Below are 13,090 nucleotides of genomic sequence, written 5' to 3' on the forward strand. Positions count from 1 at the left end.
AGATGCCACTGCGCCCTCTTGTTGCTCACCATTTTGTTTTTCTTCGCTCCTCTTGCTCCTCCTAGTGCGTGTGTCATCGTATTCAGGGAAGCGGGGCGGCGCCCGTTGGGCGGTGAGCGTGCCGCGGATGACCCGCCGGGTGCGGGAAACACAGGTGAGTATGCATTCATAGAGTCCGGGGCTCCTTTTGCTTCCCTCTCACGGCAGTGTTTTGGCACTTCTTCGTGGGCATGTGTGCGCGTCGGTGCGCGGACACCGAGGCGATCGGTGCGGTCGGTGGCGTTCTCCTTCCGCCATGAGACCAGGGAGACATGTGAAGAGACAAACAAAAAGAGAGGGCGACGCACACAGCGGCATGTCAGCGCCGCCACGCGCACTCGCCGTGCTTTCGCATTGGAAGGGGATATCGCGAGGAGCGCGTGTGGTGGAGCGCTTTGCTTTAGTGAGCTCGCCACTTCTCTCTCTTTCCACGTTGGTGGCATGGAGGTCGAGAGGAGAGGGGGAGGACTGCCGTTGCTCTGCCCTCCGGCGCGCACGCCGACGAAAGAAGGCCCTCTCGCGTATTCCGCTCATTCGCCCAGGTGGAGGACAGCCGTGGCCACGACTTGTGCCCGTGTAAGCTGCCTCATCCTTTATACTTTGCCGATCGTTGTCTCTTCTCAAGCTACTGCTCTCACTCTCTCTCTTTTTCACTGCCTTCAGTCACCCGCGGGCTTGTGGCCCGACGGAAGCCCTGCGGCTGCCGCACTTCTTTCCCTCCTCCTCCTGCTAGTCTCTTACCTTTTATTCTCTCACTCTCGTTCTCTCATGCAGGGGCGGACGTGTAGCCTCCCTCACGAGCTGATCCCTTCCCTCGCGCCTTTTCTTCCGCTCCACAGATGTCCTTTGTGTATAGAGGCCTGCCGCGAAGCGAGCGGCTCCTTCCACTGGAGTCCACAGATGTGCTCGGCTCGACGGATTCGTTTCTCCTGCACGTCCTTCACCGTCGCCACGACGGAGACGGGGACGCAGGCGATGCGCCGTGGCGTAGCAAGCGGCTGCGCGAGCACGTCTCGTTGTACTGGGATCAGCAGCACACGTACCACTTTTATCAACGCACGCTACTGCACGGGGTGAGATCGACGCGCGGCCCGGTGCGCTTTGCCGGTTTTCCGCAAGTGCGGACTGCGCCGGAGCGCACAGGCGTGGCGTCAAGAGCGGCACACGCTCCGGAATTCGATCGCGCCGAGTGCAGCGGAGCACGAGTCTCAGCAAATGACAGTGCCTTCCCGCCGTCTCAACGTGGCGCGGAAGCCGCCGCAGCTGCATCCTCATCTCCGCCACTATCCGTTGAGGGCGCGTTGCCGCCGCCACGCTCGCTCGCGGCGTGGAACTGGATATCTCTGGTTGCTCCGTACGAGCGGCTGCTGTGCCCCTCGCTTCTGTACAGCGCATTGCTTTCTCCCTCTGTCGGCGGCTGCACATCTCTATACTACGCCACACGGCAACCATCGCCAGCACCCGAGGCTGCTTCTACACCTGCTCCCGCTGGGTGCGCGCGCGCGCGGTGGAGCACGCACACGTGCCAATCCTTATGGGCCTTGCACTCCTTTGCTGCCGAGGCTTCGATACCGGTGCAGGAGATGTACGTGATGTGCGCGGGCACGATCATATACCTCGACCTCATCATGACAGCTGGCAGGGTTTGGTCCGAGCTCGAGGGGCTGTGGGGCAGCAACCTCATCGTCGAACTTGAAAGAGAAAACGAGACGGTTCGGACGGGCTGCCCTGACAACAGCGAAACCGAGACGCGCCTGCAGCTGAGCTCGTTGAAGTCGTTCCTCTCTCAGCCTCCGCAAACATACGCAGCTATGCTTCAGCACGTGCGTGTCTTGCTGGAAGCTCTCGCAAGCACCACCACAGCAGCCACAAGCTCCAATGAGCCCGCGGCGCCCGAAGCGGCGAGCACTGCTCTCCCTCGCCCTCTCGCGCCGTGGCTTGAGGCTGCTATGGGGAAGGAACTGTGGACCTCTGCCCCAGATACCTGGGCAGCCGGCAGCGACAGCAGTGGTGGCGATGCGAGCTCCGTTGTAGTACAAACTCTGAGGCACGCGGTTGCAGAGTGGCTGTCGCGGAGAGGCGCCACTGTCACCGCCACCACACCAACCGGCAGCCGTGCAGCGCCGCTGCCACCGCGCGATCTTTGCCTGTCGCGAGGGTCGAACCGCGGTGTGTCCGCCTCTCCCAAGTTAGCCATGCTTTCCAACTGCTACTCCGCGCGTGCAGGGTCTCCCACGCCGCGTGCGGGCACAAGGCGGCAATCTATGACTACCGCCGTTTCCATCACCTTCGAGCCCTTCGAGCCGCACGATACACCTCGCGATCAGCACCCCTTCTTTCTTCCGCCACTTCCTCAAGACCCTGCGTTCATCGCCTTCGCTGTCGTGTGGAGACGCACGCTGCGGCGATGCGTGCTGGAGCCGGACATGCTGCGGCAACGTCTACGCCAGGTGATCCTCGGCTATGCAGGTCAGCGCTGTGAGGAGCTCCTTCGCGAAGCAAGGCAACAGCAGTTGCAGCGGCGGCAATCCGTGGACTCGTTCACTGTAGCCGGACCACGCGAAGGGCCCTTGTCGACAAGTGCATCAGCAGACCACCCAGACATCATGGGCAAGAACAGCGCCGCCGCCGATTCCGCTCTTGGTGACGCTACGCTCACATCTTTGCCGTCCTTGCCCGCAGCCGCAGCGCCTCCGTCTTTACTGTTGCTCACCTGTGACCCTACTGCTACTTCGTTCCGCGTACTGGGCCCCCGCTGCGGAGAATGGCTGACGTCCAGCCGCGGTGGTGGCGGCTGGAGCGGCTTTCGGGGAGAGCTGTTCCGCTGTGTTGGACCGCCACCGCCGCCGTTGATGGTCGTGCCATTGCTGAGCGGTACCCGAGCTGCGCAGGCGCGTCGCCGGCTGCCGCCGTCTTCGGGCACTGCCTCCTCCGCTGCAGCCTCTGCGCCGTCCGCGGAGCAGCTCACCGAGATGTTTGTGGACGGGGCTCTCGAGCTAGACAGCGCCGGCGGCGTTTCTTCGGCGACGTCCGCGGCCCCCGCCTCGCACATTTCGCCCTTGCTGTACAGCGCTGAGGAGTTGGCGGATCGGCTCTGTCGACTTGGCTCGGCGTTGCCTCGCTACGCCACGGAGGTGTGCGGCGACCGTCTGCGCCCTGCCGACGCGAACTTCGTGCGGGAGGTGCTGCAGCGTCACTGCCTTCCCCTTCTTCTTGCTTGCCAGCGCCGCGGTATTCAGCAGTGGGGTCTGCGCGGCTGGATGAAGGGCATCGCCCTGACTTTGCTGGACAACAGCGGAGCCGAGTCCCGCGTGATTACCCCGGCGAAGCTCGTGGAGCTGGGGCTGCAACAGGCTAGATCGGCCGGCGACCGGAAGGCCTTCGCGACGGCGACGACGTTGCGGATGGTGATGGACGGCGGGCTTAGTGAGGCGCTCGCGTTTTTGGAACATGTGCAGAAGCGGCCGCAACGCACGGTGAGACGGCTGCCGGTGCGACGACTGGTGGGTGACAGCGGCGGTATCGGCAGCAGCGCCGCATCGCCACCGGCACCGGTGCCCAGCTACACCGTGGTAGTGGTGGAGGCGCTGCTCCTGCGCCGGGCAGAAGAGAGCGCGCTCTTCCGCATTTTCCAAAGCCACCCCTCTGCACCGCTGCTGGCGGGATGCGGCGTGCAGAGGCTCGCGTTGCCGCCAGCCGCCACCGCGCCAGAGAGAAGGCGTGGGGGTGGCGGCGGCTATCTTCCCCCGCCGGGATCGTCGATGCTTCTTCTCGTGCGCACGTGCGGCGTGGCCGTGGATTGGGATTTGCAGGATTGCTACGAGCGTCCGAGGTTCTCGCGACTGCGGGAGCCGCGGCGGCTGGTGTCGCACCCCCCTCGCGGCGGCGCTGCCAGCGGGGGTACGCAGTGGCTGCCGCTTCCGCCAGAGCTTGCGAACGCTGTGGAGCGGGTGACGCTGCAGCACATACGCGGAATGCTGCAATACTATCTGCGCTCGCTAGACGCCACCGCAGCGCCTTTTGCCGCCGGCCGTACCGCCGGTGATGCACCGCTTGCGAGCGGCGTAAAACGATCAAGGACAGATTCGGAGAGCGAGAGTGTGGAGAGGCCCCACGAGCCGCTGTCAAACACCAGCGTAGGACCTGCAGAGCGCATAACGGGCACGGAGTCATCAGCAGTGGTGTCACGGGCTGACGCGGGTGGCGCATCTGTTGCTGATATACCACGCACGACGTTGTTCCCCGTTGACCGCGCGGCGGTGCTGTACGTTCTGCGGCACCACCCGCAGTACTACCGGCAGGTGAGGGGGTGCGGAATCAAGCAGGTGTACGTCGCTGCGGCGACTTTGTCCCCGGAAGAATCGGCCGCAGTGGTGGCCCGTGCGAATATGGCGCCGGATCGAACTGGCACCCTTGCCGCAGCTGCGGCCACCTCTGCAAGCCGCTCCTCCTCGGCTACTTTGGGGCCTCGCCGAGCGGCGGTCATTGTTGAGCGGGTTTGCGGTCAATCCGTCGAGGTGGACGTCGAGGCGTGCTACGACAAGGCGCGTGAGGGTAGGCCACTGCGCCCCTTCGTGATGCTTACCTAACAGCCGATGTCGTGTCGGGTGGTGATGGCCGTCGCCATGGCTCTGCACTCCTGGAAGGTAGTGCAGCCACAGCTACATCCAGAGAGAGAGAGCGTTCGTCGATTGCCCCACCTCGAGTTTCTCTCCTCCGCTGCCTACACACGCACACAGTTGAAAGCGAAGGCGAGTGACTGCGGCGGAGGGGCGGGAGAAGGGACGGGGAAGACTTGCTCTTCGCATGCATCGCTTGCCTTGCATCGACGTCACTGGCGCGAGAAAGAGGGCGGAAGAAATCGCCCACTTTGACGACGACACGCAGGGGGGGGGACGGGGCACGGCACAGGCGGCCCACTTGCACGCACACAGACACAGACAAGACACAACGACAACTCAAACGCATCAGAGCTGCGGATGCTGGATGGCACCATCTTGCCATTGTGCACACCCGCGCGTGTTGAGCAGAGACGCGATTCTCGCTCAGCTTGACTCTCCCCATCTCGCAGTCTCTCCGTGCTGTCTTATGCTTTTCTTAATTCAGCGGTGAGGAGGGGGTGGGGGAGGCAACAGATCTGGGTTCACCAGAATACATTGTCCTGACGCCACAGACAAGGCTATGATGCTTGCGCTGCCACGCCGACGGAGACGCGCTTGTGCGGCGCCATCAACTGCCTTTATTCTACCCCTTTCTCTCTATTTCTCGTCGGGGTGACTGCTCTCTCTTCCGTGATTGCTTGGGGCTTCCCGGTCGCGTCTCGCCTGCTGCAACCACACGCACACACACACACACATATATATATATATATATATGCATGTGCATAGCTCTTGCTGTGCTACACTCGTTTCTTTGCCTTGCCTATACCTCTGTGTTTGTTGTGTGTGTGAACCCTAACAGGCCCCACCACCACTACAGCGACGCAGGCGTGCGCTCTCCCAGTTGCTCCGCTTTTCTATAGTGCTGCATGCTCAGCTAGCTCTATTGTCGACTTCCACTTTCCGCCCTTCTGTGTGGATGTGGTGTGTCTTCTCCCCATTGCCTGTGCACGTCTCTTTCTCCCGTTGCCGCACAGCAGCTCCTGCCCCTCAGTCGATCGTTCAACTGCGACTCTTGCCGCGCCTTCTTGTACGTGCCGCGCACGGAGCACGCTTCAGGAGAGAGTGCCCAGCGCTTTACTAGCCACGGCAACTCCTGTTGGACTCTTTCCCTTCTCCACCTCCCCCTTTTTTCTTCCGTCGTAGATCACCTCACACACGGTGTCCTTCACGACGACGACGCAATCAGCCACCTTCTACGGCACCTTCGCGCAGCGTCACGCGCATGCGAGGACGATTCGCACCGCGACGGGGACGCACGGCAACGGACAGCCAGAGTGCGTATCACTTGCTGTGTCTCAAGATTGCATCAGATCTGCAGTCAACCTCACTGACCCTGCGTCCTTGTGTGAGGTCAGACATCACCATTTCGACGACTGCTGCGGTTCCTGTCCTTTATCCACAACGATGGGCGCGACGACTGCTCAAGTGGCTGGCGACAGGCAAGCAACGCGCCGCGTCACGCTGAACGTCTTTGGGATGACGTGCAGGGGATGTGCTCAACACGTGCAAGAGAATTTGATGACACTGGGGGGAGTGCACTCCGTCTCCGTGGACCTCGACGCGCAGCTTGCCGAGGTGGATGTGGACGCGACCGATGCAGCTTCTGAGTTCCGCATCGAGCAGAAGGTGGTTTCGATGGGCTACACAGTGCAGCCCGCGGTACTGCCGTCGTGCGGGGCGCCGGGGCGAGAAGAGAGTGAGCTCTCACCAGCGCCGCCCCCTTTGCGTCCCAGTGCGGCAAGTCTCTCCCACGTCTCCTCCATTGCCTCTGTGCCGACGTGCTGTGCGTCACAGCTGCAGCGGCCCAGCGAGACGTCCAAGTCGACGGAAACGAGCTCGCTGCGACAGGGCGGCGGCTTCTTACCTTTCTCTCGCCGCTTCCGCCGGGTGCCGTGCGGCTGCGGTGGGCGCGGGTGCCTGTGCGCCTACGCGCCTGAGCCGGTGATGGTGACGGAGGAGACGCGTCTGATTCCTGAAAATGACTCGGAAGAATGCCTGTCGGAGAGGGCCGAGTCGCCATCGTCGGTGGACATTACTGTGGATGCCGTCCAGGCTCGCGCCTCACAGAGGCGCCGTGCCCCTGTGGGTGTCCGCGCCACGTCGCCGACGGCTGCAGCGGCAGCGGCGGAAGCCAAGACGAGCCTCCTGATCGAGGGCATGTCGTGCACCTCTTGTGCTGCTCGCATCGAGGCAAAACTCAAGCAGCTCAAGGGCGTGCTCGGCGTGTCTGTGAACTTCTCAGCCATGAGTGGGCAGGTACTGCACAACCCTGCTCTTGCATCACTCCAGAAGGTTGTGAGCTGTGTGGCCGACATGGGCTACATCGTGACGGCACAGGACACAACCGCCCCACTCGGCACCGCCGACGGCGAGCCACCACAACAGGGCGAGTGCAAGTGCCGCACCAACCTGCGAGCCGTCCCGGTGCATGTAGGGAGCCTCATGTCGGGCTATGAGCATCGCGTGGTTGTTCTAGGTATGTCATGTGCCTCCTGCGCAGCCCGTATAGAGCACAGGTTGCGGCAGATGCCCACTGTCCTGAGCTGCACCGTCTCCTTCGCTACTGGCACCGCCGTCATCACGACCTGCACCCCCAGCGGCTTCACGGACGCATGCAAGATGGTGCGCTCGATGGGGTATACTGTGACGGAGACGGCGCTGATGAAGCCTGACTCCTCCATTAGCCGCACTCGTGAGGCGCTCGAGCGCGCGCGCGAAATCGCGGAGCATGAGCGCAACCTGATCGGCAGCGCACTGCTGAGCGTGCCACTCGCGGCGGTGATGGTCTTGACAGTGTTCATGGACATCATGGCGCGGCCGCTGCTGGCGCTCATGATCGACGGGATGCAGTTCTGCGTCGTCACCCCGATCGTCTTCCACTTTGGTCAAGGCTTCTTCCTCAGCGCGTGGCGCAGCTGGCAGCACGGCGCCTACACGATGGATACGCTCGTTGCCATTGGCACGGGCTGCACATACGCCTACTCCACTGTTGTCTACCTGCTCACGCTGTTTGTGTACCCGCATGCGCGTATGATGACGTACTTTGACACGGCAGGAATGCTGACAACCTTCATGCTACTTGGCCGCTTCCTCGAGGCGCGGGCAAAACGCAGCGCAAGTGGGGCGGTCATTGAGCTGATGAGTCTGATGCCGACAACGGCCGTGTGCGTGCAGCCAGACGGGAGTGAGGTGCGGGTGAGCGCGTCGCAGCTGCAGAAGGGCGCCCTCGTGCGTGTGCTGGCCGGCGATCGTGTTCCTGTCGACGGCACTATCGTCGAAGGCAGCTCCGAGTTGGACGAGCAGATGGTGACAGGCGAGTCACTGTCGAAGCAGAAGAAGCCCGGCGAAGAGGTGGTCGGCGGCACCCTTAACATCACCGGATCGCTGCTCATCCGCGCGGACAAGGTTGGGGAAGAGACGATGATCGCGCAGGTGCTGCGTATTGTGCAGGAGGCTCAAAACACAAAGCCATCTATCCAGCGCGCTGCCGACCGAATCGCCATGTCGTTTGTGCCTTTCGTCCTCGTCTTCTCCCTACTGACGCTCGGCTTGTGGCTTTTGCTCGGTGTGACGGACGCGTACCCGGTGTCGTGGCGCGGGGCGGAGACGAGCTGGCAGGCGTTCGCCTTCAACTTCTTCATCTCAACCGTTGTCGCCGCCTGTCCGTGCGCGCTGGGACTGGCCACTCCGACAGCGATCATGGTGGGCACCGGCGTGGGGGCGAAAAACGGAGTGCTGGTAAAGAGTGGCACCACGCTGGAGGAGGTGCGAAGTGTCAACTGCGTCGTGCTCGACAAGACGGGCACCATCACCAACGGTCGGCTGGAGGTGGTTCGGACACACATGATAATGGCGGGTTTGGCGTTGCCTCCAACTACGACCGCGCAGCCTCATGGCAGCTCGGATGCTGCCTTGGTGCGCTGCCTTGTCGGGCTCGTGGAGGCGCAGTCTAACCACCCTATCGCGAAGGCGGTCAGCGCCAAGCTACTGGCGGAGACTGACAGCGGCACGGACGAGGTGCAGCGCCGCGCCCGCTATGGGGTGTCATCCGTTGTGACGCATGGTGGCAAGGGCGTGGAGGCCTCGGTGACCGTGAGGCCAGCAAGCGACGACAACGGCAAGGTCTCTTCCGAGCCGCCACCGCCGCGAGCGCATCATGTCCTCGTCGGGAATGTGGCGCTTCTGCGCGAGCACGGCGTTTCGTTAACCCGTGAGGTGGCCCACCTCGTGGAGGAGGAGAACGGGCACGGTCTGACAACTGTTGTTGCTGCGGTCGATGGCGCAGCGTGCGTTGTCGTCAGCCTTGCCGACGGCCCGAAGCGTGAGGCGCACGGTGTCATCCGGTATCTGCACAAGGCTGGGATTCGCGTGCTGATGGTCACGGGCGACAACGCCGGCGTGGCGGGCCGGATCGCGGCCGAGGTCGGAATCCACTCGAAAGATGTGTACGCCGAGGCGCTTCCTATCGCCAAGGCGGAGATTGTTAAGGAGCTGCAGGAGCAGGGGTCGCGGGTGATGTTCGTTGGCGATGGCATCAACGACAGCCCCGCCCTGGCACAGGCCAACGTCGGAGTCGCCCTCGGCGCTGGCACCGAAGTGGCGATTGAGGCGGCCGACGCGGTGCTCGTGCACGATAGCCTTGTGGATCTGCTGAACTTGCAATCCCTATCTAAGGTCACTGTGCGACGCATCTACGGCAACTTCATCTGGGCCTTTGGGTACAATCTGCTGATGCTCCCCACTGCCAGCGGGCTGCTGTACCCTTTCTTTCACATTCGGCTTCCTCCCGTCGCGGCGGGCGCGGCGATGATGTTGTCCAGCCTCAGCGTTCTGACATCGAGCCTGACCATCCGCTGCTTCCGCGCACATCGCGAACGCGATTTCTATTTCACGTGAGCCAACGCCGGGCTCGGCGGCTTTTGTTTTCCCTTGTCTTGTTGATCTTTCGGGCCTTCCCTTTTCGCTCTCGGTTCTTTATGCGCATACACGAATGGCACCTCGTGAGTGCGCCGTGTATGCCCCTGGGCGGTGCGAGCGCGCGCGCGTCATCGTCGTCATCGTCGTACGCATTGGACCCCTTTTTTGTGTCTGTTCAGATTATGTGTCTCATCTCTCCTACTGTGGCTGCTCTCGATGCACCATTCGCCACCACAGTCGTACTCACCCCCTCGCCAACATATGCCTACACGCACTGCACATGAAGACAACAGTGAGGTATGAGGCGAAAGACCGCGAGGAGCCAAAACAAAATGAGGCGCCCCCTCTTACGCACCAGCCACGCGAGTCACTCACCACGCATACGTGCACGCAAGGTAGGCGACTGACTCTCCGTGCACCGAGCATCGTATTGGACGCCGTGTGCCGGGTGGCTGCGTGGGCGGTGCCATGCATGCGGCTATGGCAGGCTTTGCCTTCTCCGCCTCCTTCTACGTCTTTGCCCTTGTGATTGTGTACGAGCTGCGTCTCTGTTTTGTTCTCTCCGGTGACTGAGGCGGCGCACTGCTGTACTGGCGCGCCTAGGGCTGCCATCGCACCGCGCGATGTGGGGTCTGCGACAGGCCGGGTAGCATGGAGCTGGCCTCGTTGAAGCGACAGAACGGTGTGCTTTCTCTTCGTGCAAGGCGTGCTGCCACTAGAAGCTGCTGAGTTGGTAAGGCACGAGGAAAAGGATGAACGTAGTCGTTGGCCCTGAGTGACGCACTCACAGGAGAGCGAGTGGAGGATTTGGGGAGCATGAGGGAGAGGACTGCCGCGTTGTCGAGTTATCGAGGCTCGGCATTGCTTAGTACCGCAACGATGCACTGTGTTCGACGAGTTGGCAGTATGCCTCGTCTCCACGTCGCCTCCCTCCTTTTTTCACCACGCGCGAAGCTCCAGCACGTGAGCACGGGGCCGCTGTAGCAGCGGCATGAAATTTGGGACATCAGTGGTGGCTCTCTTGCTTGCCGTCTTCACCTTCGCTCTCTTCGTTGATGTTTGTGCGTCTTCTTCTGCGCCAATGAGCCACACGCGAGCACTTCCCATCCACGCACCATTCGCAGCACGAGGCGTATGGGTCGGAGAGAGGCACAGAATACATCGCATCTTAGACATAACAGACACGCATGCACACACATACACACACACACACACACGCACAGACACAGACAAACCCATTTATTCTTGTCGCTTCAAGAGAAATAGGCAAGGTGCCCGTAGACTGAGTCGCTATCATGTGGTGGACAGCGGCGCGCAGGCGCCTCTACTACCCGAACCAAATCTTCATCAGCAAAGACAACCGCCGCATTAAAAATTCGTGGCTGCCGCGGCGGCTCCTCCTCGTGCGCCACGGCGAGTCGGAGGCAAATGTCAACCGGGAGGTGTACAGCAACACGCCAGACTGGAAGATCCCGCTGACGGCGCTCGGCCGGGAGCAGGCGTACGACTGCGGCAAGCGACTCCGCAACATCATCCAGGGGGAGAAGCTGTACATCTACTACTCTCCGTACGCTCGCACTAGGCAGACCCTGAGCGAGATCCGCCGAAGCTTCGACGAGTCGCAGATCCAGGGCGAACGCGAGGATGAGCGGCTGCGCGAGCAAGAGATGGGCAACTACCAGCCCTTGCAGGATATGGACGCGACATGGGCTGCGCGCCACGCCTTTGGGCGATTGTACTATCGCTTTCCGTTTGGGGAGAGCGGCGCCGATGTCGGCGATCGCGTCTCTGGCTTCTTCGACTCCCTCCTGCGCGAGAGCATCGGCTTGACGGTGCCGAACATGAACGAATGCGTTGTGCAAGGCGCACGAGAGGGGCTTGGCGGCCTAGATCTCGGCCTGTGGAGTACTGGCGTCGATAACGTTCCAGGCAGCTCTTGCGGTTGCTCCGCGTCGTCGTCACAGGGAGGCCCTGCGGCATCGTCGACGGGAAGCGAGTCTGCGCCGCCGTCGTGGACACCGTCGCCCCACCACGCCACGACGTCTTCCACCGGCCTGCGGAGGACGATCCGGCGTACATCTCCGCACCACCCGCTGCCTCTATCGGGCCTTGGCGAGGTCGAAGCCCGCGGCGTCCTACCGCTGAACGACCATGGCGCCAGCGCCGGCGAAGATCAAAATGTTCTGATCATCGCACACGGGCTCCTTATCCGTCTTTTCATTGGCCGCTGGTTCCGTGTGCCGATGGAGGTCTTTGAGACGATGTGCAACCCGCCCAACTGCGCCATCATTGTGCTGGAGCGCGACGACCGACTCGGCCGCCTCGTCATGACGGACATCAGCAAGAGTCTGTTTGGTAGCGACCCGCTGCTGCAGATGATGCGCTTTGACGGCCACGAGGACACTCGCTGGTACCGTGAAAAGTTCCTCGGCATTGTGGACCCCACAAAGGCCGCGGAGGAGGCGGTGGCCGAGGATGATGACGAGAACCATTATTCCATGTCAAACGCGCACAACAGCGGCGTCGGGGCCCCGGCCCCACCGCCACGACAACGCAAGCCCTCCACGTCGGCGGCAACACGGTCTTCTCCATCGACAAGCGCACCTGCATCAGGTACTAGTACTAGCAGCGCCGAGAGCGCGGACGCTTCAGCCTCTACAGCAGGGCACGCCGCGCTAGCTGCACGAGACCGCACTACCCAGTCCAAGTGCCCTCATCCTTGCATGGACTGTACACCAAATCGCGACTACATGAAGTTCTGTCGAGACGCTGATGATACCCCAAAGATGGGTTCGGTGGATTAGTCGCTGCTACGTCACTTGCTGCATCGTTTTCTTTTTTTCGCGCTCGGTTTTCACCGTCGATCGATGCCGTTTTTACCCGCGAGTGCTGCAAAGGGAAGGAGGTCTTTGACCGCTTCACACGTGCGCACCTGTAAAGCGAGCGGCCGATCCCTCCCTCAGCTTCGTCGCGCCCCGCTTTCTCTATTCCCCCCCTCCTCCCCCCGCGCCGCGCTGCGTTCGCGTAGGCGTACACGTGTTTCTGCCGCATGTCGATACAATGACCCTTCCTCTGATGCTTTTGCCTTATTTCGCTTGTTGCTGTGCGGAGCTTGGGTGTGCACGAGAACTTCGCCGCCACTGCTTTTCAAACGACGCCGGAAGAAAAGAAAGAGAGCTCTAGCGGCAGCAACAGGCAGAAAACATTGGAAAGGAAGCTAAGCGTCGCTGCGCTGCTGGCTTGCGAGGGCAAGAAGGCTCCCCTAGCTTGAAGGCACCCATACGACAAGGGCGCGCATGCACAAACTTCCACTTTCCCTCCGGTGTAGTGTGTTTCTGTTCTATCCAGCATACAGATATAGAGTAGCCGAAACGGTTCCCTCCCCGCTGCCACCCCAGGCAAGCCTCCCTCCTCTTCGCCAACCCTCTCCACTTGCGGGGAGGGGCACATACACAGGCTCCTCCTATGCAAGG

The 13,090-nt window shown here is 61.9% G+C and overlaps 3 protein-coding genes across 3 annotated transcripts; all 3 read left to right on the forward strand.

Moving 5' to 3' along the window:
- Nucleotides 1–878: 878 nt before the first annotated feature.
- Nucleotides 879–4,628, forward strand: LINJ_33_2200 (conserved hypothetical protein; the record flags this gene model as incomplete). The annotated part of the gene is made up of 1 exon (XM_001468261.1): nucleotides 879–4,628. One exon carries the CDS (start codon nucleotides 879–881, stop codon nucleotides 4,626–4,628), a length of 3,750 nt encoding a protein of 1,249 aa, XP_001468298.1.
- A 1,476-nt stretch (nucleotides 4,629–6,104) lies between these two features.
- LINJ_33_2210 (putative copper-transporting ATPase-like protein) lies at nucleotides 6,105–9,596 on the forward strand (the record flags this gene model as incomplete). Its single annotated transcript, XM_001468262.1, has 1 exon — nucleotides 6,105–9,596. One exon carries the CDS (start codon nucleotides 6,105–6,107, stop codon nucleotides 9,594–9,596), a length of 3,492 nt encoding a protein of 1,163 aa, XP_001468299.1.
- A 1,316-nt stretch (nucleotides 9,597–10,912) lies between these two features.
- LINJ_33_2220 (putative glycerolphosphate mutase) lies at nucleotides 10,913–12,421 on the forward strand (the record flags this gene model as incomplete). The annotated part of the gene is made up of 1 exon (XM_001468263.1): nucleotides 10,913–12,421. The coding sequence occupies one exon, from the start codon at nucleotides 10,913–10,915 to the stop codon at nucleotides 12,419–12,421; it is 1,509 nt and encodes a 502-aa protein (XP_001468300.1).
- Nucleotides 12,422–13,090: the final 669 nt, after the last annotated feature.

Source organism: Leishmania infantum, chromosome 33 (genome assembly GCF_000002875.2).
Source record: "Leishmania infantum JPCM5 genome chromosome 33".
In the NCBI taxonomy this organism is placed as follows: domain Eukaryota; phylum Euglenozoa; class Kinetoplastea; order Trypanosomatida; family Trypanosomatidae; genus Leishmania; species Leishmania infantum.